The sequence below is a fragment of the Emydura macquarii genome, unplaced genomic scaffold, assembly GCF_026122565.2.
Source record: "Emydura macquarii macquarii isolate MOO-44397 ecotype Brisbane River unplaced genomic scaffold, CSIRO-AGI_Emac_v2 contig_2948, whole genome shotgun sequence".
Taxonomy (NCBI): domain Eukaryota; kingdom Metazoa; phylum Chordata; order Testudines; family Chelidae; genus Emydura; species Emydura macquarii.
In genome coordinates this window covers 1,971,232-1,997,511 of record NW_027133085.1, presented here as the reverse complement: position 1 = coordinate 1,997,511, position 26,280 = coordinate 1,971,232, and the positions used below count along the sequence as shown (strand labels likewise).

General features: G+C 43.2%; 1 protein-coding gene across 2 annotated transcripts in view; it reads left to right on the top strand.

Moving 5' to 3' along the window:
* Window positions 1-24,514, top strand: part of LOC137167640 (serine-rich adhesin for platelets-like) — a 58,304-nt gene extending 33,790 nt beyond the window's left edge. For both annotated transcript variants that reach the window (XM_067569849.1, XM_067569850.1), the window contains 9 exons: window positions 1,834-1,953; window positions 2,558-2,588; window positions 4,862-4,886; window positions 5,597-5,621; window positions 12,755-12,793; window positions 13,820-13,921; window positions 16,200-16,314; window positions 19,747-20,586; window positions 21,471-24,514. In XM_067569849.1, the coding sequence (XP_067425950.1) occupies window positions 1,834-1,953; window positions 2,558-2,588; window positions 4,862-4,886; window positions 5,597-5,621; window positions 12,755-12,793; window positions 13,820-13,921; window positions 16,200-16,314; window positions 19,747-20,586; window positions 21,471-21,526 (1,353 nt within the window). In that variant the 3' untranslated portion in view covers window positions 21,527-24,514. The remainder of the gene's footprint in view (window positions 1-1,833; window positions 1,954-2,557; window positions 2,589-4,861; window positions 4,887-5,596; window positions 5,622-12,754; window positions 12,794-13,819; window positions 13,922-16,199; window positions 16,315-19,746; window positions 20,587-21,470) is intronic.
* The last annotated feature ends 1,766 nt before the right edge of the window (window positions 24,515-26,280 follow it).

The following is a 26,280-nucleotide window of genomic DNA, read 5'->3' as shown; positions in this document are numbered from 1 at the left end:
ACCTGGTTCCACGCACGCCCAGTTGATTGTCTTCCCTCACACCTATAGCCAAGTTGCTTCTGCCCTATGCTGGTTCCCTGCTGCATCCCAGATCGCTGGGGATCGTGCAACCTCTATCGCCTGCAGATGAACTCTTGCTCCTTTCTTTCCTCTTTTATATATGTTTGTCTTGTTCTGTCTTCAAAGAAATGGCATCAGCATAGGTAGAGTTTGAATATTTAATTTGTGGGGGAGGGGCAAGCAGTAGGGAGACTAGGTGGCGTCCCATGGGGGGAGCATGACCACGGCAGGGATCGGCAGTGGTATACCGAGGGGGCCATGCCCTTGGGTGCCAACTGAGGGGGGGGGGCACCAGCTGGGCCCTCCTCAGAGGAACTGTTCTTACCCCCATTCTGGCTGACATTCCAGGCGGCTGTGCCCCAGCCCGTAGCCCCCGTCCCTACTCAAGCCCAGTGCAGGGCTGGAAGCCGAGTGGCCGGGTTGGCGCGGTGGGGATGTCAGTGGGCTCGGGGGGCCTCCCTCCCCCCCCCCGTATGCCATTGCACCTTGGGCTGGGGAGAGGGTGCTTGCATCCGGGCAGGGGGCTCTGCCAGCCAGTGGAGCATACCGAGGAAGGGGGCCATACCGCTGGGCGCCTCCCCCACTGACATTCCCAGCGGCCACGCCGACCCGGCCCCACACTGAGCTCAACCAGGGATCCATGGGCCGGGTCAGAGCATGGGGATGTCAGCAGGGGGCAGTTCCTCCGAGGAGGGCCTGGCTGGTGCACCCCTCCTCCCCCCTCAGGCTGGTGCCTGGGGGCATGGTCCCCTCCTTTGGGACGCCTGGTCGGGGGCAGCGCCAGGCAGCATGGAGGGCATGGGTTACAAAAATCATCATAAATTTGGGGGGCATTACCCCGTGCTTCCCCCCCATGACCTTCCCCAAACTTCTCCCATGGGCATCAGATTTTAAGAACAAGAGCATCAACCTATATGAATTGCTTTTACTTCCCTCTGTACCCCCTCCCTTCCTCTCTCTAAAAGGCAGTTGTTATATTTAATACTGGGGTGGTACATAGAAAACTTTCTACAGTTACAGTTGAAATGAGTAAGGGATATTGTTAAAATGACAGCCTTACTTAATAAGTTACATTTCAATATTTTTCTTTTCTGTATCTTTAATAAAAGGTTAAAGATTTTGTAGTGGTGGTTGCCATGGGACAAAGCAGGCTGAGGTCTCTGCATGTTACAACAGCTCCCTTTCTTAGCCCTGGTCTACACTTACCTGGCAATTCGATGGTAGTCAACGGGAGTTGCTCAAGCTACGCAAAGTGGCTTGCATAATCCCATCGACTGCTATGCTTCCCTTCTGCACAGCGTCTTCACTGCACTGTGCCGACAGGAACCGCATTCCCATCGATGCAGCGTTACGCCACTTGAGGGGGTGGTTTTACAACTTTGACTTCTGGATTGATTGAGCGGGTCTTCATCGATCGCTCAATCAATCCAGAATGGTCGATCTGACGGCAGTGACTTTGCCGCCATCAGTGTTGACATACCCTGAGTCTATCAGAACCCAACTCTGGTGGCCTTTAGGATATTGTACAAGGCATATTTCTTTTGTCAAGTGTCTTACCTGACTTTTGTACAAGTGTTAAAATTCTGTAGTGGTGAACATTAATAAAATGCATCATACTAAATCACAATTAGTTACATTATGCTAGAGGAAATGTAGGACCATAATTTCTAAAATCTTGTTCCGTTTTCTCCATAGGTATTGTAAAAATTTTCCAAAAAGTTTGACATGTCAAATTTAGCATTGAAATTGTCTCAAACCTTTTTTCATTGGCAGTCTAAAGAATTTCTAGATAAAATAAAGAAAAGCGCACCAGGGCTGAAAGAGCACAAAGTCGCATTTCTTAGACGGGCAGCAAGAGAGATGGAAAAGACCGAAGGTTTAAAAATGTATAAGGTAAATTGGATAAGTTTTTAAACTAGCTACTAAATTTGTTCTTCGGTTGTGTGCCTGGGTTCTGGCAAACTAGATACTAGACCTTACTAAATTAAACAGGAGTTGATTACTTTTAAAAAGTGCTTTCAGAAAGCATGTATCTTCATGAGCTAGTACTTCACTTAATGCTGGTCAGAAAATCAGGGGAAAAGACTCCTTAAAGTGTCGTCAAAACTTTTTTCTCTTTTCACAGAAATTTGGAACTTTTAGAATTAGAAAATGTCCAGTCAGTCTGGATTTCAGTGATAAATATTGTGTATATTACATTAAGATTCATAGTAGCAAAGGGTTGAAATTGCTTACATTTTAGAAATGCTCAGAACTTTAGGAAATTCTTGCATCTCAGACTTGATTCTTTAAGAAAACAAGTGCTAATTTGTAAGGTTGCCTGGTAATGTTTAGCATTTGTTAATTGTAAAATTATGTGATGTAGTAGGAATGGTAAACAAAGGTATAAGTGAGCCAGATTCTTTGGGGGCCCCAATTTTCTGTGGGGAAACAACCAATCTGAATTGATATTTAAGTAAGGAAGTCTAATCTAAACAAACCTGTTTTTGTTTCCTAGATTGAAGGTTATACAAGACCCAGTACAACCTGTAAGTTTGTGAAATTACATGAATATAATTTTAATACATTTGAAGTAAGACTTCAAATAATGAATATTTGAACCTAATTTGAGATTACAAATAGCCACAAAATTAATGATTACCTAAAACAAGTGTAAAATTTGTTCTGCAGGAATAGCTTGGTTATGCATGTAACTTTCTGTTTTTAAATAATTAAGTGTTTTAACTAGATTAACAAGATCATTTTTTGCATTACTTCTCACATTTCTGAAACATTTTGAAAATACTGAAAATTGGGCAGTATTTAGGATATGCAGTGTTGGTGTATCTGTGGTGTTCCTAGAATACTAGAGAGACAAGGTAGGTGAGGTAATATCTTTTATTGGACCAACTTCTCTTGGTGAGAGAGACAAGCTTTCGAGTTTACACAGAGCTCTTCAGATATGGGAAATGTACTAAGAGTGTCGCATCTAAATACAAGGTGAAACAGATTGTGTAGCATAAGTAGCTAACACATATTAAGATATCTTAATATCTCTTAGTACGTTTCCCATATCTGAAGAGCTCTGTGTAAACTCAAAAGCTTGTCTCTCTCACCAGGAGAAGCTGATCCAGTAAAAGATAGGAATGTAAAGCATCAAATGGTTAACCAGTAAGTATTAGTCTTACTGTTTACAAATTGCATTAACCGTTTAACCTTTTGCTGCATGGGGCGGGGGTGGCTGCGCACTTGGGGGATGAGCGGGGATGTGATGTTGCAGAGAGGGGGACAATAGGTGAGCTGGGACACGTGCTGGCGCAGTGGGGGGGTGAATGGGCTCAGGGTGGGCAGGGTGCAGAGGTACCTTATTGCCTCCTCCTGCAGGCTGGGGGGGGGGGGGGGGGGCTGTGTGGGTGGCGGTGCCCTGGTTCTGGAGGGCCAGATGGCTCGGGGTGGCTAGGACACAGAGGTGCCTTATTGCCCCCTCTTGTGGGCTCTGTGGGTGGCGGGCTCTGTGGGTGGCGGCATCCCAGCTCTGGAGGGCCCAGTTGGGAGCTATTGGAGGGCCATGTCCCCACACAGTTGTGGGGCCGAGGTGTGTTGGGCTGCCTCCATCCAGCTCCTGGATTCCCCTCCCAACCCCCCTAGGGATGTAAAATATATTGGTTAACCGTTTAAGCTATATACATTTTAATAGTTTAAACGGTTGTTTTGTTAAATGAAATTTTACATTCCTAGTAAAAGATATTACTTCATCTACTTCGTGTCTCTAGTATTTAAGATCATAATTAGTAGCTATTGTACTCATTAATTCAACTGAAAATATATTTCAATTAAAAATGTAGTATTACGTCATTGTTTTGGAATCAGTTGATATAATCTTCTTTTTTCCTGGCTGCACTAAGGCTATATGTCTACACTACACACTGCTGGCGGTGGCATGTAGGATATGGGTAGCTACACACTGCAGTGAAGAGCAAGCTGTGCAGTGTAAATGAAAGACTCTTGCAGGATGGAGAGGCAGTGGGAAAAGGCTGAGCCATTCCCCACCGCTGGAGCTCGTCACTGTTGCTGGAGTCTTTCCTTGTGGTAGGGGAAGGCTCCAGCAATGGGGAGGCAGCAGGATACTACGGTGCTAAAACTAGCAGTGTAGATGGGGAGGCACAGCTTGGGCAAGTAGATTGCCATGTAGGGCATGTGCCTGGATACACACCCACACCCTTCAGGCAAGTCTTTACTTGCATAAACCATGCCTCACTATCTTCATTGCTATTTATACCTAAGCTAAGAGGCCTACTTGATTATGTGCTCCACACTCTGTTGAAAGAAGCTGAAAGTTGACTCTCCAATAGAAAAACTATGGGTTCGTCACACAATCTTTGAACTGGCTTTAGTATGCTAACAATGGAGCACATTCATCTGACCCATTAAAATGTCATTGTAGCTGAGTATTACCAATACAATATTTTAAAAATTAGCTTAGTAATGAAAAAGGGCAGATATAAATATTTGACCCAAATACATTTATATAGTCTGGGACGCCTTGGTGTGACACAATCTGAATGATACCAGTTGTGGGCAGATGGTACCTGGTGGTAAATTTTATCTCCTAATAATAAGATAAGTGGGCAAGTGAATTTGGTTGATAGTGACAAAGTTTAGTCCAGACGGTTTGGCATGATGAACAGAGCCAGTGCTGAAGAGTTCTGTACTTAACTGAACAGGGAGTGTAAATAAATATTTAATTTGTATTATTACCTTTTGCAATGATACAGTGATGCCCATATGCTCTTGCTGACAGCTTCCAATTTTTTTTTTCTAGCTGCATCATCAAAGAAAAAGTCAAGGTGAGGAAACCTCTAGTAAACTCCCATAGGAATAGATTTATTATCATCACGTCACCATAACTTTGAAATGATTGAGTGGGTCACTTATTTTGTTTATCTCAGACCATTGCTACTTGTGTGTAGAAAAAAATCCTACATTTTTTGTATTTGTTGTCTTTGTTCAATTTTCCCTCTTGTACAAAACTTTCTTGACCATAAAGTAAGATACAGATTAAAATAAAATAACAATCTTATTTGTATAACTATTATTTTGAGGTATTGCACTTGCTGAGTCTTTTAATGGCAGCATCATGAACTGCAGTTTCTCTCTATATGAATACAAATCCCAAAAGGGTCCGTCACTCCTTGGGCTGGCATTAGTTGAGAATGTTGCAGAGGTGGCACACAGACAAAGCAGATGATCAAGATAATTGAGGTGTTTTTCTTCTCGAGGAACTGATATTCTGTGAAGGAGCTTAGTTGTTATTATTATGTCTTTAGAGTAGAAAATGCTCTTGGACTCTTCTGGTAGCCTTATTGTGGCCTTATATCCCAGTGTTGAATGTGGTACTTCAGATGTGCCATATGGTGGGAGGTCATGTATTAATAATTGAGGTCATTTGGAAAGATGAAATCTGTGTGCAGGATGCCCTAAATTAAACTAAATCCTTTTTAAAATAGCCTTTATGCTGCTGCTTTTACAACTTTAAACATTCTTCTTTTTATTCTAGATGGGAAGATTATAACAAGCCTGAGGTAAGTGATGGTAATTTTTAAATGTGTTGTGTGATAAATATGTTCTTCTTCGAGTGCTTGCGCATGTCGATTCCAAGTTAGGTGTGTGTGCGCCCACGTACATGGCTACCGGACACTTTTGCCTTAGTGATATCCATAGGGCTGGCTTTAGTGCCCTCTGGAGCCCTGTGCTTATGTGGCGGTATATGAGGCACTCCTAGCCTTGCCCCCTCTGTTTCTTCTTTCCATCCATGACGGTTACTGGAATGCCTCTCTTACAATTGCAAGTTCTTCAGTAGTGGTTGATAGTTATTGTAAATTAATTTTTTTTTTTTTGTCTATTGTTAAGAGTTAGATAGTTTAGTGGTCCTGTTGGGGATGTCCGTCTTGGAACAGGGCATGTCCCATGCCCCAGGATTTAAGCCATGTTCTGTTTGCCATAAGCCCCTCCTGCTTAATGATCCATGATATTTTGAAGTATTTAGGGAAGCTGCACAGAAGGGACAAGTGAAAGATCTGTAAGGGCTTCAGACCACGGATTAAAAAAGACAGGGATATTCTCCTGAAAGCCCTGTTGTTGGAGGCAGCACTCAAAACTGACCTCAGAACTCTCCCGCTCAGACTTGGTACCGAGTACTTCAGTGTCAGTGCAGAGCACGCCACTGGCACGGGGCCCCTCTTGATGCCATTTGCCTTCACCAGTACCAGAGAAATGGCAGAAGAAACAACATACGGACAGAGGTCATTCCTCCACGCCTAAAAAGGACAAGAAAGTGGGGTCGGGCAAAGGACCCTGGTTGGGCCAGTTGCCTACGTCAGAACAGCAAGAGCTTTGAGCCCAGTAAGGGAATTACCTCTGACTCCTGGGAGCAGAATGGGGCACCTCCATTTGGTGGTGGCTTTCAATGCCGAAGGCCTTTCAAGCAGCCAGGGATCTCATGACCCTGCCAGTTCCACCCATTTCACAGGACCTTCCCTAGACAGTGGAGTTGGAGAAGGCACCGGCCTCCAGGGGAAAACTTGCAATGGGTCCACCACAGTGGTTGATCCTCTGAATCCCAGCCCCAGTCTCCAACACCTCTGCGAAGGTCCCTGCACTGGTCTCCGGACCCATGTGCTTAGTCCCCGGCTCCAAGGTGCTAATATCTGGCCATACGTCACTAATCTCTGTCACTGTGGTACTGGTCGTCTTCAGACAGACACTGGTCACCAGTGGCATGGCGCCAGTCACCAGACTCCCAGCGCCAATATCTGTTGCTCTGTTCTCTGACGCTGCACTGCTTGCTGCCATTTCATCGCTCCTCCCTCTTGCGGTATTGTTCCTGGGAAGCCTGGCGCCAATCATCTTCCCTTCTGCACAGTTCTGCAGTGCCACATTGCAGCCGTCAGGTGGAAGCGCCATCCTCTCCACTGTGGTCTTCAAGGGAAGAACTATTGTCCTTGGAATCAGAAGGAGAACCCAGCCACCAACCCCAAAAACACCTGCCATTGGGTGCACAGGCCTTGAGTATGGGCCCCATGCCAGGGAACTGGCCTCAAAGGCAGTGGCCTGTCCAGTGGCCATACTGAAATCCATCGGGAATCTCCATGATGTCAGGACCTTATTCCCACCAATTGTTTGTAGCTGCATCCGAGAGGCGGTCTGCACTACTGACTGGCCTGGTGTGGAAGAAGGATTCAGGTTCCAATGCTGGCACCAAACCACAAGTTCCAGCAATGCAGTCATCAGCTCCTGTGGAAGAGGAGGAAATACCATCTCCTCCCCCAGGGATCCCATCATCTTTAACATCCCTGGACAAGGTGGTTGCTGGCCCTGGCCCTACAATTCCTTCAGATATCTTTCAGGCCCACCGAGAGCTCCTCAAAAAGATAGTCTCCAGCTTGGGGTTAGAGGCATAGGAACTCAGAGTCCCCAGACAGCCTCTTTGCTATTCTAGCAGTGGCTGCACCAACCAATGTTGAGTTGTCAGTGCATGAAGGGGTGCTTAAGGTGGTCAAGGCCTTATGACAGACCCCGTACTCACTGCCATCAACATTAAAAAGGGCCAAAAAGAAAAATTGTGTCAGACAAGAGGGTATGAATATCTTTTCTTGCCCCTGCTCCCAGAATCCCTGGTGGTGGCAGCTGTGAATGAGAGGGCTGGGCAGGGCCAAGTGAGCTTGACCTCCAAAAATAAGGATGCAAAGAAGCTGGATTTGTTTGGAAGAAAGATTTATTCCTCATCCATTCTTCATCTTAGAATCTCCAACCAGCAAGCGTTGCTGGGAAGATATAACTACAACTCGTTGGCTAATTCAGGGATTCACTCCCACAAGAGACTGGGCAGGAGTTTGCTTCCTCCCTAGAGGAAGGCAAGGCTGTGGCTAGAACTTCCCTACAAACAGCACTAGACACAGCAGACTCAGCGGTCAGATTGATGGCTTCAGCGGTGTCTATGCACAGATGCTCCTGGCTACTGTCATCAGGGTTATCCCAGGAGGTGCAACTGTTGACCTTCCTTTTGAGGGTAATGCCCTTTTTTCAGAGCAGACTGATACCAGGCTCCATGGCCTTAAAAGATTCAAAGGCCATTCGAGGCTCCCTAGGGCTGTACACTCTGCAGCCCTCCTGGAATTAATTCCACTCTCCACTGCAACAGCCTAGATTCTCAGGCCCACCACAGAATGGTTCCTATAAGAGGGGAGAGAGAGCCAGAGACTTTAAACATGGCTGCTCTGCCCCGGCCACCTCCTCCACAATGCAGCCCCTTATGTGCCACCTGAGTGGTCTACGCCAGTTGTTTTGAGTGTGTTCCCGAGGACAGTATCCCCAGTCTCCTTCAGGATGCATGTCCCCATTTATTTCTCAACCGCCTGTCTTCTTTCCTTCATGCATGGGCCCAAGTTACATCAGACTGTTGGGTCCTCAACACCATATCAAATGGTTACACTCTTCAGTTCCCCCCCTCATGCCCACTTTCCCTGTCCCTCTTCAAGGACCCTTCTTATGATCAACTTCTCATCCCGGAGGTGGAAACCCTCCTTCGGGTGGGGGCTGTGGAGGAAATCAATCAAGACATGAGGGGGAAAGGGTTTTGCTTCTTGTTACTTTCTTATCCCGAAGGCCTAGGGAGGGCTCAAACTGATCCTGGACCTGCACTGCCTCAACAGATATCTCAAGCGGCTGAAGTTTCACATGGTCTCCCTAGCCTCCATTGTCCCTTCATTGGATCCAGAGGACTGGTGCACTGCCTTCAGCTTAAGAGTTGCTTACTTTCACATCTCAATTTTCTCTGGTCACAGAAGATTCCTTTGGTTCGAGGTGGACCATTGCCATTATCAATTCACATCACTACCTTTTGGCATTTCATCTGCCCCAAGATGTCAAGGGATGCAAATCTACCCCTGCCTGAATGACTGGCTCATCAGAGGCAGGTCACAAGCTGAGGATGAGTACAGCATTGGTCTGGTATGGGTCATCTACTAGTGAATGAGCAGAAGTCCAGTCCAGCAGATAGTTTATAGGTATGCTCCTCAACGCCACTCAGGTGAGGGCATTCCTCCTGGACTCCAGGTTCTGAGCTATGTCAGACCTCATCTCACACGTTCAAACCCACCATCTCACGACTGCCAGAACATGCTGGGCCACATAGCAGCCTGCACTTACGTTGTCTGACATACACCTTTGCCCAGTACCATTGGTTCACAGGGTCCTGCTGAAGATCAAACGAGACAGGGCAAACATCATTCTGATAGTCCTGGCATGGCCACGACAGCACTGGTTCAGCACCTGCTGGAGCTCTCAACAACACCACCACTGGAACTGATGCTTTGGCTTGACCTTCCACAGCCATCTGCTGTATATGGGCCCTGACAGAGTACTGCATGGCAGAACACAGAGGAGCAGGCTTGCTCAGTACAAGTTCAGCAGATTCTGATGGACACTAGAAAACCTTCTACCAGAGCAACATACCTGGCCAGATGGAAGAGGTTTTCCTTTTGGGCCTTGGACTGGAAACTTTCTCCTCACCGAACCTCAGTGCCGTCTATATTGGACTACCTAGCACATCTCAAGCATCCGGGCCTACCTAGCCCACTCATCATTTAAGGTTCACCTTGTGGCTATTTTGACCTTCTGTCCTCCAGTCCATGGTAAATCAGTTTTCTCTGATGGCATGACAATCAGAGTTTTAAAAGGCCTGGAGAGACTTTACCCCCCCAAGTAAGAGATCCTATTCCTCCCTGGGACCTGAATCTAGTCCTTTCACGGTTCACAGGTCCTCCTTTCAAGCCCTTAGCTTTCTGCTCTCTGCTGCTCCTTTCCTGGAAGGTCTTCCTGGTAGCGATCACCTCAGTATGAAGGGTTTCTGAGATCAGAGAACACACCTCAGAACTGCTTACACTGTGTTTTAAAAAGACAAGATCCAGCTGCGACCCTCACCCAGCTTTCTTACCATAGGAGGTGTCTCAGTTCTATAATCACCAGGACATACTCCTGCCTGTGTTCTTCCCAAAACCACACAGATCCAGTGAGGAGCATACGTTGTACACCCTAGGTGTTAGATGGGCCTTGGCCTTCTACATCAAAATGACTAAACCCTTCCGTGGGTAGACGCAGCTATTCATCACTGTGGCAGAAAGAATGAAAGGTCTACTAGTCTCCTCCCAGAGGATCTCCTCATGGATAACCTACCTGCGTCAAGTTCTGTTATGAACAAGCTAAGTTTCCTCCATCAGCAATTGAAACAGCTCGCTCTACCAGGGCGCAAACTTCAGCAGCAGCTTTCCTGGCGCCGGGTGATCCAAGACATTGGCAGAGCTGCTGCCTGATCTTCAGTTCATACTTTCACATCCCATTACATTACCATCCAGCAGGCCCAGGACAACGCCAGCTTTGGTAGAGCAATATTGAGAATGGCACATTCATGAACTCCGAGCCCACCACCAAGGATACTGCTTGTAAATGTAACATGGAATTGACATGAGCAAGTACTCGAAGAGGGAAAAAACAATTACTAACCTTTTGTAAGGGATATTCTTCGAGATAGGTGGCTCATATCCATTCCATGACCTGCTGTTGAAGTTGATAGGGGCAACTGAGGGGGGCACAGGGCCTCATATACCGCCACATGAGCACGCACTACAGAGGGTGCCAGAGTCAGCCCTACAGATCCCATTAAGGCAAAAATCTCCAGTAGCCATGCGTGTGGGCACGCACACACCTAACATAGAATGAACATGAGCAACACATCTCAAAGAAGAACAGTTACAAAAGGTTAGTAACTGTCTTTTTCATTGTGCTTGTTTTCTGACGGTCTACCTGTGCTTTGACTCAATCTCCTATTTTATTGATATTGTATCCCAATTTATATAATAAAGTGAAATAATCTACAGTAACAAATCTTCATTTTATGGAGAAAACTTTGTCTCTGTACCCCAAGCCAAAGGGAAATCAGTCTCCACTTCCTTATTGTTCTCTCCTCCTTTAAATCAAAGACTTTTTACACTGAGTAACTTCTTAAATCTTGGGTTAGCAAAAAGACAGTAATAAATCCTCAGATTTGTCCCAAAAATATACCCTAGATTATAAACTCTTTTGTCATGGGGCAGTGTCTTTTTGTTCTGTATTTGTATAGCACCTTGCACAGTGTGGTCTTGTTTCATGACTGGGGCTCCTACATGCTACAATAATTAAGGTTAAGATTTTGTTAGTTATTTTTAGTAAAAGTCACGGACAGGACATGGGAACCTGTAATCTGACTTTTTTGCTTAAAAAAACAAACAAACTGGAAGGGAGATGGCTGGGGGGCAGGTATGACAACCGGAGTCCCATGGGAGAGGGGTGATAACCTGAGTGGCATCGCCACAGGGGTGGGGGCCCATGGCCCTGGCCCCAACCCCGGTCATAGCTGCAAGGGGCGCACAGCTCCAGCTCTGTGGAGTGGGGGGAGCCTGCACAGCCCCAGCTCCAACTGCAGCTGCTGAAAGCTGAAGCTGAAGAAGTCACAGAGATCCGGTAAAATCACAGAATCTATTACCTCTGTGACTAAATCAGATTCTTAACAATAATACAAATAACTTAGTATCTGTCCTGAAAAGCACTAAGCACCAACAGCTTTGTCAGCTTTATCTTGATTTTAATATCAAAGGTTTGCACCATATGTTCTATCCTTTTCCTGTAAAGGCTATGATTCTTCTGGAATTTGGCACTGTGCGTGTTCTCAGGCCAACCAGTTGTCTTGATATCTTAGGCTCTCTTAGTTGTGACCTATTTCATGGGTATGGATATCTGCTGGTGCCATGAGAGCTATCATGTCCCAGTGTCTTATCAGGGAAGAAAATGGCTCCAGGAGAAAGATATTCACATACTATAATTCCATATTTGAATATGACATCTTCTCTCTTCGTTGTGGCTTAGCATCATGTGGTTAAGTCAAGCTTAACAATAGATTTCTCTTGAGTTGCAGCTTTCTTCTACATTTAAAAAGCTGATCTAGTTAAACCTATGCAAACTCTTGTGTGGAAACATTTATATTGTTTTAAAACCATCTTGTATCATTTAATCTTGCTTTGGTATATGTACCTTTAGTTAAACTTAGTAACTGGATGTTGGGAGTAGAGCCCAGGAGTCCTAATTCGGCCACTGACTCACTGACCACATGCAAGCATCTTAACTGCACTTTGTCTAAAAAAAAAAATTGGCATAATTCTATCCCTCATAGAGGTTGATTTTTTATTTATTTATTTATTTATTTATTGGTAAGGTGCTTTGATACTCCCATATGAAATATGTTAAGGGCAAATAAATCCTTTTAGCATTTCACCTTATCAGTAGTGATAACATTTGAAATAAAATCTTAAATATTTAACAATAAAATACCTGTTCCCTTATGGTCAACTTGAGAACAGAAAGGTAATGGCTAAAAGTGAAGAGGTTTTCAGGAATCCTGTATCTTGGGAACTGAAGTCTTTCTTAATTTTGAAACTTATGTAGCCCAAAATGGAAATACTACAGTTGTACTGTGTATACCAGCAATAAGGAACTAAGATTATAATTGACTGCTGTAAAACACTTTCTTCCTTCAACCATTTTGTTGTTAATATATTACGATGTTTTGAATATATATAAGCCCTGTTAATCAATCCTTGCGGTCGTTTTTTTCCCCCCACTACAGAATGATCCAGTTCGAAAGCAGAAAGCCCTAGAATACTTGGTATGTACGCAAAGTAATTTTTGCCAGGATTTGCTACATTTTAATACTAGTTTTGTACCAGTGGAGAAAGAATGAATCTTTTAGGAATCACTGGGAAGAGTTTGAATGAACTTGATCAGTAATTCCTACTTTTCAAGTCTTATTTCTTCACATCTTATTTTACCAAATCTTAAAGATCAGGCAGCTACAGTATAAATCCTCTGCTGTTTGCTATTGCCTGGAGCACCATACATTAGAACTTGAATTTGGACTGCTTCAAAATTAAAAGAAAGAAATAGAACTTGATATCTGTGCTTTTTGTAGCAGAGATTTTAACATTAGCTTCTAACCTAATTTTTAATAATGTTTAATGTCTAAAGTGCATTACAAGTAGAATGTTGATGTTTAATTATGGCCTGTCATTTACTTAGGTAAGTGTCTAGTCTCAGTTTAGATATTCTGAGAAGAAAAATAAGATTGCTTAACTATTTTCTTAAAAATTTTTGAAGAGAGGCTCAGACACTTGCTTCATCTTATCTTTTTTTATTTTTACTGTGAACACTCTGGCTGCTCTCCCACACTTTGATGTCTTTGTGCCCCATCTATATAACTAGATTTCAGGAATGTCATTCTGAATTCTAAAATTTCTGAGTCAGTATGAAGCAGTGGAAACCGCTACCAGTGTGGCTGTGAGCCTTCTTTATTTAGATAATCACCCAGTTTAGTCATCACTGGGATTTGAGGTCTGTTAGCATCCAGTTTGTAAGTTCTCAGCAATTTTTTGCTTTTTTACATATACAACTTCACAAATTTATACCATCTAACAGCAAGGGCTGTCAGCTGCTAATATACATCTAATTTCCTTAATTTTTTGCTCAAGGTGGTCACAGAACTTCATTTGACTCCATCTGTTTGGCTTCCATTTCCTAACGCTCATTATCTCCTTTGGGAAGTCTGGTTGACTACAGCATTTGAAATAAGTGTTCTTAATTATTATTCAGAATTAAACCTTTATGAATGTGTGATTCTTTATTTTTAATTTGACAGGAAACTTTTCGGGTCACCTCAGACGCAGAAGCAACTCTGGTAATTAGTGTTACCCAAGATCTGACAGAAGCTCTGAAGACCTTTTGTAAAAAGAAAGCAGCTGTAAGTGATTGTTCCACCTCAATGACTAGTTCCATATTGTGTTCTATTGCAAGAGTTTTTCTATTGATATACCCACTTCTCCCATTCATAATCATGTAACATCCGTTGCAAACTACGGAAATTGACACAGACATAGGAAATAAATATGTAGCTGTCTTTTATTATAAGTGTGCTTGGCTTTGAGAAGTTAATTGCACTGTTTTCTCTTTTATTTCTTCTCCACCTCTCATTTTTCCTGTTTTTCTTTCCTCTGCATGTTTTCCTCGTCAGTTGGAACTTGTCTCCCTTTACCTCTTTCTGCACAAGCTTCCACATTGCCTAGCTGTTGTTCTTCCACCGCACTGATTTCCGGACACTTAGTTCCCTTATATCTTAGATATAGCTCAACCATTCAGTGTTCCCCCCCCAAGTCACATTGCTTTGCTGCTTCATTCTTTTTTCCCCTGGACATGTGGATGGTTCTTGCTGGTGGCATGCAGTTCTGTTCCCACTTGAGGCTTTAGGCCATGAGAACAGCTCCTGTTTCTTCTTCTCTAGGCTGGCTGCTAGTCTCTAGTAGTAGAGACAACTTCTGTTTCTATCTTCCTACATATAGGGATCTGTGAAAATCATGGTTTTACGGAACTTGTGAAATTATCCTTGTACTGCAATTTTTCCAATAGCAGAGAGGCAGAAGCAGGCAACCCTACTTCGGTCTCCCTGTTGAGGCTGTTGCTGCTCATGGGGGGGAGGGGTTAGCAGGTTGGTCCCATTCTGGGGTGGAGGGGGGGCAGGGAGGTGGTGAGTTCGTCCTAACCTGGCGGGGTAGGGGATTGGCTTGGGAATGTCTCACTATATGGTACTCGCTCACTCTGTTTCACTCCCGCCCAGGCCGCTGCTTCCTCTCTGGCTGATGGGAGCAGGGAGGAGGGCTGGTGTTGGCAACGCAGTGATTGGGAACATGGCCAGCCTATGCACAGCAGCTCCTGTAGGCCTGAGGGAGATACTGCAGGAGCTGAGACCAGGATCCATCCCCCCATCGTAGCCAAGACCATAGCCAGTGCTGCTGCTGTTTGGAACTTAAGCACGTCTGAGGGGCCTTGCCCTGGCAGGAGGATGGAGATGGATGTCTGGATCCTGGTCTCAGTTTCTCACCAGCTGGTGCTGCAGTTTCTTTCTGGGGCCTCCAGGGGCCTCCGTGGTGTGGGCCAAGCCAAGGCTGCTAATCACCATGCAGCAGCATGGCCTGGAGCTGAGTGCAGAGCAAGCCAGGCCCTGATCCTTGCACCATGCCAGGCTGTGCCAAATTAGCCAGCACCATGTGGAGACATATGCTGCTTGCCTGCCGCTCCCCGGTTTCTTGGAATAGGACCTGCCCAGCACCTCTCCATCCCCCACAGGGTTGGGACTGATTTGCTAATCTCCCACTAGCAGCCTCCTCACTGTTGGAAAAATCAAAGCAGTTTGGCTAATGGGGGACTCGGCAGCTGTGCATATCCCATGAAATTCGAATATTTACTGTGACACTGCAATGAATTTTATTTTAAAATACAACACAGTTTTGAAAGCCTGTACTGTAACTGGAGAAGGAAGAGGGAAATAAAGAAAATAATTTACATTTTTCAAGGAAAAAAGCATTAGGATTGTCAAAATCAGAATGAATTTATACTTGCCAAATGACTAGTATGGTTGGTTGGTTTTCATTTTCCTAGCACTCAGCACATTTTGATAAACAGGAATCATAAATTCCCTATTAAGAGTTGGTTATTTAAAAACTCTAATAATTTAATCTTCGATCATATTCCCTATTTCCTGCATCTCTTCCTTAGCTGGAGATATGGTTGTTCCCATAGGTTCCAAACTGTTGTCCTAATTTTAATAATGTTAGACCTAATTGATCTGCTGCTCCCAAAGATTGGCTGAGAAACCTTCTTAGGCAAACTAGAAAAACAACTTACCATGCTATCTTGATGCAGCTGTTTGTGTCCTAAGATTTTGTGTGAATGTGAGGGAGAGAAGCTTGCAGGCCTAACTTGTATATTTAAGGTTGATTTTTTTCTCAGGTTAATGGCTAATTCAAAACCTAATGCTAATGGGAGGGAAGTCACATTGATAGTTGTGAGCAATATAGGAAGCAAACTTGAGCAGCACAGCAAAACATAGGATTCGTTGCCTAAAACTAGCTTTGCCAATGAAAATTTATTGGTATTCTGTGGGAAAAGTTGCTGGTTTCGAAGTGTTGAAAATGAAATATATTTTAGAACAAATACCATGAGGGTTTTTATTTTGCTTTTTCTAGGTCAGTTATGCCAGCAGCCTGAGGCCATTGATGTCAATATCTCAAGATGAGCTTTCAACAGGAAAAAACATCCAAAAACCATACAAGTCATATGGAAATTACAAGGGCATTTCAGGTACTTTGCAGGGTGTCTTTGCCAAAATATTCTTTATAAAATGGAGTTTAATTCACAGAACATACTATATGAGGACTTAAACTTATGTCCAGCCATAATACTTTACTACTCAAATGCTGTGCTTTTAGAAGAGCTCTGTGACTTCCATTTGCTGTTTGGGGCAATTCAGTTAGTGGTGTTGGTTTTTAATCCTGATTTCTGGTATTGACTGCCTGAGGACCTACCTATCTCGTTTGATGGTGCCAAAGCAGCTGAGATCAGCATGGAGTACTAGAGCTGTCATCTTTCTGGTTTTGGTTTGAGGGTTTCTTCAGTGATGGGGTTGGTCTGCCATATACTCCAGTGAGCAGAAAGAAATCTGCTGGAACCATTGAAGGGCAGAGTAAGATGTGTGCCTCCCAGCTCATGACCTGCTCTAAAGTATCATTAAACCATTTTTTTTGGGGGGGGAGAGGGGGAGGGGGAAGGAGTTACATATGGATCAGCCACTACATGAAACACATATGAGTAGTGCCATACTAACTTGTGTGTAAAGACAGAATGTCACAATCGTCCCATGTCTGTCCACCTGAAGAAGAGTTTGATTTGTTGAAGGGAATTCTGGGACTGAAGAAAGATTAAACTGATGCCTGTGCATAAATTAAGTGAGTTAAGCAGCATAAAATTTCAATATCTGATAGTTAACTAGCTAAAAAAAGTAAATTTGGAACTTGAAGCATTTTTGAGATATTGGCAAAGTGAGATGGTTAATAGAAATTGGAGAAAAGTTAGAATCTTAGCAGATTCTCAAAAGCAGTGTGAAAACAGGATATTGCTTAAGACCAAGAAGAAAAGTCTGAAGTGAGCAGCAAAAAAATCTTTTTTTAAATTAGGCTTGTATCAATATTTTACTCATTTTGTTGGAAAGAGAGTTTTCATTTTACAGAATGTCTTTCTGCTTGTTTTTTCACCTTAAGTACAACAGCCCCCTGTCATGGAATTTGTACACCCTGTGGTTGGGTCCAACTTCCCACCCTGTGTTTTGCGGTAGTTGAGCCTAGTGGCCCAAGCTGATAAGGCTGCCCCTGCAGTCTGGGCTGTGTGACCCAGTGGGCCAAATCAGTAGGGTGGCCTGGTTCGTGGGCAATAAGGCCTATTGACCGGAGTCACTGGAGCGGCCTTTTTGGTCAGGGTGGCGTGGCCTAATGGCCAAAGTCAATAGCACAATCTTCTCAGTCAAGGCTGTGAGGCCTAATAGTACGTTGAGGATGGGTGTGTGGCATCCGGGGCAGGGGGACTAAGGCCCTCCCTGGTCCTGCGAGCCCCAGCCAGGGCCCTAGCAGTGGTGTGGGGTACTCGCCATTGAATCAGCTGGGATCCTCCCAAACCACCCCGACCAGTTCCCCAATTCCCCCACCATAGCTAAGTTTAAGTCTGCTGGGCTACTTCCTACCCCTTTCCCTAGCGGTGAAGTCTGTAGCTCTCTTGGGTCTCTGGTGTCATCAGCTGCTGCAGCTTCTGGCAACTGAATCCCTCTGTACTTCCTTCAAGCAACATGGTATCTGCCTGGGTTGTGGTGCTCTCAGCCTCTGCGGTCTGGGGCTCTGGCCACTCCAGGGCCGGAGCCAGCACAGTGTGTCCTTTGTCCTCAGCGGTCGGCCCCAATTGAGCTGGGCTGCTCTCTTTGGTACTGGGGCTGCAAATGGAGCATTCCCATGGCTTCCTCGGCCCACAGAGTGGGAATAACCCTGGCCGGACCAGTGCGGGGTTTGTACACCCCATCACACTCCCATTCAAAAGAACAATGACATTCTTGATATTTCTAAGACAGAGACCTCCCTTTTTACCAAAGTGTTTGTAATTTGAATTAAAATAGATGTTAACAACTCTTGGAGTTTTACCACTGACCTTCAGCAGGAGCAGTTAGGTCAGCACTGAGCACTTTTGAAAATTGAGCCACTAAATATGTATGTCTCTGTAGATACCTCACCAAGGAAGCAGATTCTGCAATCAGCAGAAAAGCTGAGCACTGAAAATCTCCCAAATAGGTGCTTTTAAATATTTTTTTGGCATTCAAGTTTCTAAACTGCCCTAAAGTGACATGAGAAAAGGAAACCTTACTTAATGTGGTATTAGTTTCACCTACTCACTACTCAGGTCAGTCTTTGACACACATTCTAAATGTAGTGGCTGAGAGGCAGATAAGTTGTTTTTTACATGTCTTCAGTTTATAACTGTTTAACTGATTTTCAGGCACTTAAACATTTGTGTTATCCTTCATCTTAGGAAAATACTATTAATTGGTGAAGCAGATTGAAAATAAACTGTGATCGGATGCACATAGACTTGCATCTTTTTTTGGACTAGCTGGCTGTTACCTATCTTTTTGTCTCCGATTTACCTGCTTGGGAAGCTTTTCTACCTAGATTCCTCATCTAGAACTAAACCTGTTTGTAGGAAATATCAGAAACTTCATTGGCATATGCTGCCTGCCTATTGGTGTTTTTTTTACACATTGTACTCTTATGTGGGTAACTGTTGCTGTCTTCAAAGAAAACAGATGTATCAGTTGTTCTCTACAGGGGCTTGTCTATACAATTGTTACTGCTTTACCTGTACTGGAATAGTTAAGAATGTCCTAGCATAGATTAAGCTATATCAGAATAAAGGTGAAGGGGGAAGTAAGTTGTACCAATTTAAGACACCTTTATGTGGATAGAACTGTTTCCACATTGGGGTTGTACTGGTATAACTATAGTGATTTAAAAAAAACACAACCACAATCCTAACTGAATAGTTGTATCTGTAGAAAAGCGGTGTGTGGATCAGTAATTAGGTACTGGAGCACAACCTAGAACTACTTTCAAAGAACAGTTAAGGAAAATACTCATCTTTCCTGTAAAGGTAATATGTTTAATTCACATGTTTGTGAATTCAAGGGATTTATCATTCACTCACTTTCTTTTCTTCATTATTTACATTTTATTACAAAGCTGGTGAAAAGGCAACAGATGGTTTAACATTTTGCCCATCCAGTAGATATGTATTCACTACCTGGTGGTGAGACAAATAAGTGGTTTTTAATCTTTTAAATGCTACTATCCTAAAATACAAAGGGGGTAAACATTTTACTAAATAAAATATTGTTTGTTGCTTCCAGCCTAGTAGAATCAAAGGTGCTGTGGAAACAGTAAGGTGGTGCCTTGCTCTGTAGCAATCGCCCTAGCCTACTTAGGTTCAGTGTGAGTAGCCTGTCACCATGGCTCGGATGGAGAGAGGCAAGGCTTGCAGAGGCAGAGGAGTAATAGCAGAAGATGAAGGAAACAATTTTATGTAAACTTCCAGATTATTTGCCTCTTATCTGCTTATCGAGTTAGTTAATATTTGACCAAATTCTAGTGCTGATAGCCTTTCTGTCATTTCATTTATGTTTACTTGTATGTGTCTTTTCAGGAAGTACTAACTGGAATCAAGATTTGTCATCTCAGATACCTGAACAAGCACAATTTACATCACAATTAGCTGCAAACACTTCATTCACCCCTGCCAGTTCATACAGTTACCAAACAGGTGATGAATCATCCTCATATGGACTAAGACCTAATGATTCTGCAACAATGGCTGCACTCAGTAATTCATTTGCCCTTCAGACGGGAGGCTTTGCTACTGGAATCAATGAATGTCTGAAGCAATTCAACCAATCTGCATCTGTACCCTCCCAGTCCACATCAGTTGAAGGCACCTCACCCTCCTTAACATATTCAGGAAGTGGGTATTCAACAGAATACAAGTCTAAGGGTGCTCAAGGAAACAAAACTACAGCACCTGATAACAGAATGACTTATGGTGTTGGAGGTACAAATTGGAAGAGTCAAGGAGCATTTACAAATACAAGGAATTTACCTGACCAGGGATCATCATATTCTACTTCCTCTGCTACATATCCTTCATCTGGAAGATATTCAACAAGCTATCCTTTACAAGGCTATTCATCTTACTACAGTGGTGGGTCTGCAAATTCCACTTCTTCATCAAGTGGTGGTTCTAGTTGGCCAGAAGAATCAAGATATCAGAAATCAGATTTCAAGACTGATTCGGCTTCATTTCGTTCCTCCTCTTCTGTCCGCAATTCATACAGAGATTACCAACAACAAAGCAGAGAGTCAGACAGGATGTTTGATGGAGATGCCAGTGGTCTTACTCCCAACATTCTGAATAGACTTCGGGGAAAGGATGAACCTACAATGACCAGAATGCTCAAGCAGCTGACTCCATATTATCCAGCACTTCAAAGTAAGATTGGGAAGTATTTTAACCTTAGTAAAGTCTTGTTGGCCTAATTGTAGTGTGAAGTGCTATGAAGCAGTAGTAAAAGATTCAAACTGTGCTGAAGATGGTGTTCAGCTGTGGGTGACACTTCCTTCTGGGTTGACATCCCTCAACAGCACACATTTGCAGCCCAGGATTGGCTTAAATATTCCTCTAAAGGGAGCTCAGTTTAACTCTTCTGACCACTGATAACTGTTTTGGTGATGTGATTGTGGGAAATGAAATGGGAGACATCTCTGCCTAAATTGGGGGTGGGGGAAGGTTTGCCTTGGATCATCTGACTGTTCAGGTTCCAGATTTCATAATGCAGCCATGTGCTTTCAGACTCCAGCGGATAGTACCACAAGGGTGGCTGCTAAAGAGAGACTGAGTACAAATAAATGGGTTGGGGGAAATGTAGCACTGGAGATGGTAATAGTAGAGAGACATGCAAAATGTGTGTCAAGCACACTTGAGGATAATAAAATTAATTTTTTTACTATTTAAAAAAAACCAAAACAGCTAGTTTGGTATTGATTCTGACTGTTTTGAGATGGCAATTTGTCACATTTTGCATTGGTATCTACACAAATAAGCATTATGAATTGCAGTTTATTTTAAATAGTAGAAAAATATTCCATTTTATGAAATGTATTTCTGGAACATTTAAGGCAGAACTGAATTAATCTGTAACTGGGCCATCATGTTGAATTAAATGGACAGATAATGCAAACTATTCTACTACATTAGAATTAGGAAAATTAGCTAATCCTAAATGTTTAATTTTTAATCTGTCATCTGCTATATTGATTTATACAAAGTTGCATAAAAATGAATAATTTAAAGAATTTTCTTTTTTCCTTCACTAGAAATCAATATTCAAGCATTAGTCAAAGCGCTAATTGAAACTAGAGAGATAAATTAAGAAGATACAAAAACAGCTGAATTGGAACAGATGAACAGAACACTGAAGAATCTTCACTTCTGGTTTTTAGGAAACAAATTTAGTTCTGGATGTGGTTTTTTTTTTTGTTTGTTTGTTTTTTGTGAAAGGAGATAAGGTTTGTTTTTTAGTACAGTAAAAATGTAGTTGGAACACAAATTATTGTCATGAATATACTGTTCACATTTTTTATGCATTTGTTAAATTTTTTTAGTAGATTGCATTGAAAACTCTTGGTTTTTGAGAATCTGGTTAACATTAAGCACCCTTTTCCAAAAAAGTTTTGTATGTTATAATCCATTTAGGAAGAGGATTCACTGAAAATATAGTTCCATTGCATGAAAAATACAGAAATTCATTATTTTACATACAAACCAATGGCCAAATTCTTCTAATTTTAGAGCGAGTCAGGATACTTTTTAGATGTGGGTGTACTAAATTTCTTTTTGGAACATAATAAAACAATGGGCTGTAAACAAAACATTTCTCCTACTGTGAATTCAAAGTGTGCTCTTAAGTAAGAAAATACAAAAGTTGGTGGAAAAGCTTAACCAATTTTATTTTTAAATTGTAAAGATGCACACAAATACAGAAATATAACCAGAGTTACGTAGTACAGATTGAGAATTACAAATCAACATGAGGCCTAGAACAACCCACGTAAGTCAGCACCAGCCATCTTAAGACAATCAGTGATTCACACCAGAATAGAAGTTCATTCATTCACTCTTGAGATGTTTTTCACTTTCTGCATTAAATCCCAGAGGTGTTGCAAAACCATGCCAGCTTCATCCTAGGCTTCTGAGCTGTCATGTTGCTTCCCATTAATATCTTTTATACTCAGTTATAGAACATTGTACAGTTTTGTCCAATGCATGTCTTAACACAAGCTACAAATTAACAGTTTATGGTTCCTGTAAACTTCATCTTCAAACTCTCGTCTCAGAAGCTTAAATTGTTTGCTTGTGGGTCAACTGGTAGTTATCAGGGGAGATCATTTTTCTTTTCCCTTCCCCTCCCCCCACCTTTGGTTGTAACAATTGAAAGTTTTCAAGTTGTTTTAATAATACAGGCTATATGGTTATGCTAGATACCTTATGGGCAAGTCTACAGACAATATGGACTTTTAAAGAGGAAATAAGGATGCTTATCCTTTAACTGTGTCTTCAATGTGTATCAAGGTTTAGTGTGTGGAAATGGTAGCTGTTGTCCTGGATGAGTGCAGAAAGTAGATTAAAAAGGATACAAATAGACTATAATGTTGCTGCAGATTATGTAGGGCGGTGCTGCTGAGGAGCCTGTACTTGATTTAGTATTTAATTTCTAGCCATAGCTATGTAGGGAAGAGTAGGGATGACATACTGCAGCTTTCACCGAGTGGAGAACATCTTGAATGCTGACCTGGCCAAGATGGCAGATTACTGTAGCAGTTGGTGCCTCCACCCAGGTCTGACCAGGACGATTTCATGCATCTTCCACCTCCACCACACAAGCATTAAACATGAGTTAGATGTGTTCCTCAACAGAAAACAAACTTGAGGGAAAGCTGGTCTGCCTTGGTGTCACACTGGACTTGTCTTTGGCATCAGTCCTTGTTAGATGGTCATAGTAAGCCAAAGTCAGGACCAGGAATTATCTAATTAGCAAATTAACTGGTTTGACATGGAGTGCAGGCGCATAGACACTTTGCACATCAGCTCTGGTACTGTTCTATTTCTCAGTGGAAAACTATGCCCCAGGGTCATTCACCTCACACCAAATTGGTCGATGTTGAATTGAACTTGACCATGCGCATTCTTAACAGGCATTCTGTGCCCCACTCCTATTCCATGGTTATCTGTTCTGAGCAACTAGCTCCTCCACAGAGGCATCACAGCAAGTCTACAGCTGGACTGGTGGAAAAACTAGGTGCCATTCCCGTTCTCCCACTGTATGCTGATGTCTTCAGTCATCCCAGAGCATGACTTATGTTGAGGTGTCCATTGTGGTCTCAACTACCAAATTGGAATCTGTCAGCAGCAGCCCTATGGTGTGATAAGTGGTCAGCTGAAGATGTTTTGGAATGGTTTCCTTGTTGGTTTGACTGCTGGAATTTGATCTGCCACATTACCTGTGGACTCCACTCAACACTGATCAAGGAATATGCACAGCCAACCTCTACACATGGGGTCTGTGGGATGATCCACTTTGTCAATGTGGTCTCTGTTTGTCAGTCAGTGATGCATGTTGTCAACAAATGTCAACTAACCAGACTTCCCAGGGGCTTTAAGGCCCGTTGTTCTGGTGATGCTGTTGCTGTCATGTGGCTCTGCAAGCACTGCCAATGCTAGAAGAAGAACTACAGCTGTTTCTTGGTCCTTTGGATCAGCCCCCTTTTCTGATGGGGGTGAAGAGGCAACCAAAGATGCAGCAGCAACTGATGACCAGGTTAATAAAAAGGACAAGACAGAAAGATAGGAAAGATCACCATTGGCAGGCAGAAGGGAGGGACTGGGGTGCAAGGAAGAAGAAAGCACTTTGTCCATGAAGTTAAAAACTAACTTGGAAGTGTACAGTTGAAATTTTCTTCCCAATTAGGTCTGTTTTAGTTGTGCATTAGAGTATCTCAATGAGTCAGTTTAATTTTTAATGCAGTACATGTTCCACTGTAAGAGTTAATTTATGTGCCTCATCTAAGAAATAAGGTGTGACACACAGTCAAAACCATTTCTTTTGGCAATGTCGGGTGTGGGTGGATGGTGGTGAAGAAACCAGTCACTTGCTTTACTGGGTTGACTAGGTCTTGGTTTCTTGCTACTGCCCAATATCTTCTCCCCTAACTTCTTTGAGCCTGATTGGGGCTGTACTTCAGGGCCTGCAGCTCTCAGTTCCTCTCATCTAATCTTCCCCTATTCATGGTAGTTGGTGTGTAATGTAAGAATAAATAGCAGGGTCATAAGGACAATCAAGCTCCCTAACCCATAGCACTACCACTGGAGCAAGAAAGGGGGTGTGGCATTGTGCTGTGCACTCCAGTGGCTTCCATTATCTGCTTACTTTTAAAGATACTTTTTTCCCCCTATAAACTGCTGCAGTAGTGTCTTAGGCCCATATGAAATGGTTGCTTACTGTAACTAAGATTCAAGATGTGATGTAGATGTATTCTAGTTAGCTGTGTGTGCACCTTGTGCACTGCAGCTGGACAGTTTTGCCTAGCAGTGCCCATAGAGGGGTGGTGCTCATGCTTCATAGCCATAGTCCTTCCCTGCACTATGAGGCAGCACTGCTCCTTCCTCCTATACCCCCCCCCCCATTCCTTTGCACCTAATGCCCAGAGACTAGACTCTGATGCAGGGGATGGGTCATGGAATACCTGTGCATCACATCTTGAAGAACCACAGTTACAGTATGTTAGTTTCTTCTTCTTTGGGTAGATGCAGACATGTATTCCACTTAAGTTGCCCACAAGTAGTACCCACCCCATGAGGTAGGGCTTGGAGTATGCCTGAAAAAGGATTGCAGGACTGCCCTACCACAATTTGCATCCATCCTCTAATTTGAGGTAATCACACAATGGTTTGTAAATGTATACACAGATGCCCATGTAGCAGTTCTGCAAACTAGTGAGAGATCTCTGAGGGATACTGTTGACTTTGCTTGTACTCTCAAAGAATGAGCTTGGAGCTGTTGAGGCGTCCTAACCAAAACTAGGATGTGAAAAGATTTATATACAGATCATATAATGGGGGCAAATACAAATAGGTGAAGTGAAGCACAAAATGATTTAGTCCTGTCCCAATGAAATAGTAGACATGGCTTGATGTCTGTGGTACAGAGATACTGCTCTTTTGGAAGTGAACACAGCTGAGGAAAGAATATAGGTAAATATACCCCCTGGTTCAAATGAAACAGGGAAACAAATTCAGACAAATTTTGAGTGTTGTCATAAAGTTACTTTGTCCTTGGAGAATTGTGTATAAGAAGGCTTTGCCATCATTGCCTGCAACTCTCTCTCACTTCCTGCAGATGTTATTGCTACCAGAAAGGCAGTTCTGATACACAAGTGGAAAGGGACAAGGCACCAGTGGCTTAAATAGAGGTTCCCCTTAAAGCCACTAAGAGCCATGTTAAGGTCCCACAGAGGGACTGCACACAGACCAAATGATGGAAACAAAAACCCTTCTAAAAATCTTGCAACTATAGTGTTGGAGAAGACTCATCTTCCCTGACTGAGGGGATGAAACACTGATATTGAAAGTGCATGTGGCAGTGTTGAGTTAATCACAAGTCCTGACAACAGATGGTGCATCATGTACTGCAAGATGTCCTCCATCAAAGGTAGCATCAGTTGACTTCTGTGGGCCAATGATCACACCAAAACCAGCTTCCATATCACAGAATAGGTGATTCTGGTAGAGGGGTTTCTACTCTTGAGTAGGACCTGTTGAACAACCATTGAACACTGCTCTTTCTCCTCATTTAGCTACCAAGCAGCCATGCTGTGAGAGGCAGGGAGCTGAATATGGGATGCAAGGGAAAACTGTGATCCTAAGTGAGTAGGTCAGCATGAAGAAGGGGAGGTTGAAATGACAGCTTGAGACCATCAGAGAACCAGCACAGCCTTGACCATGCTGGGCAGTGAGAATAAGATTGGCCCAATCTGCCTTCAGCTTGAGGATGACCTGTAGGACGATCAGGGGGAAAAGTGTAAAAGAGCCAACTGCCAGCGGAGATGGAAAGCATCAGACAAGGAGCCT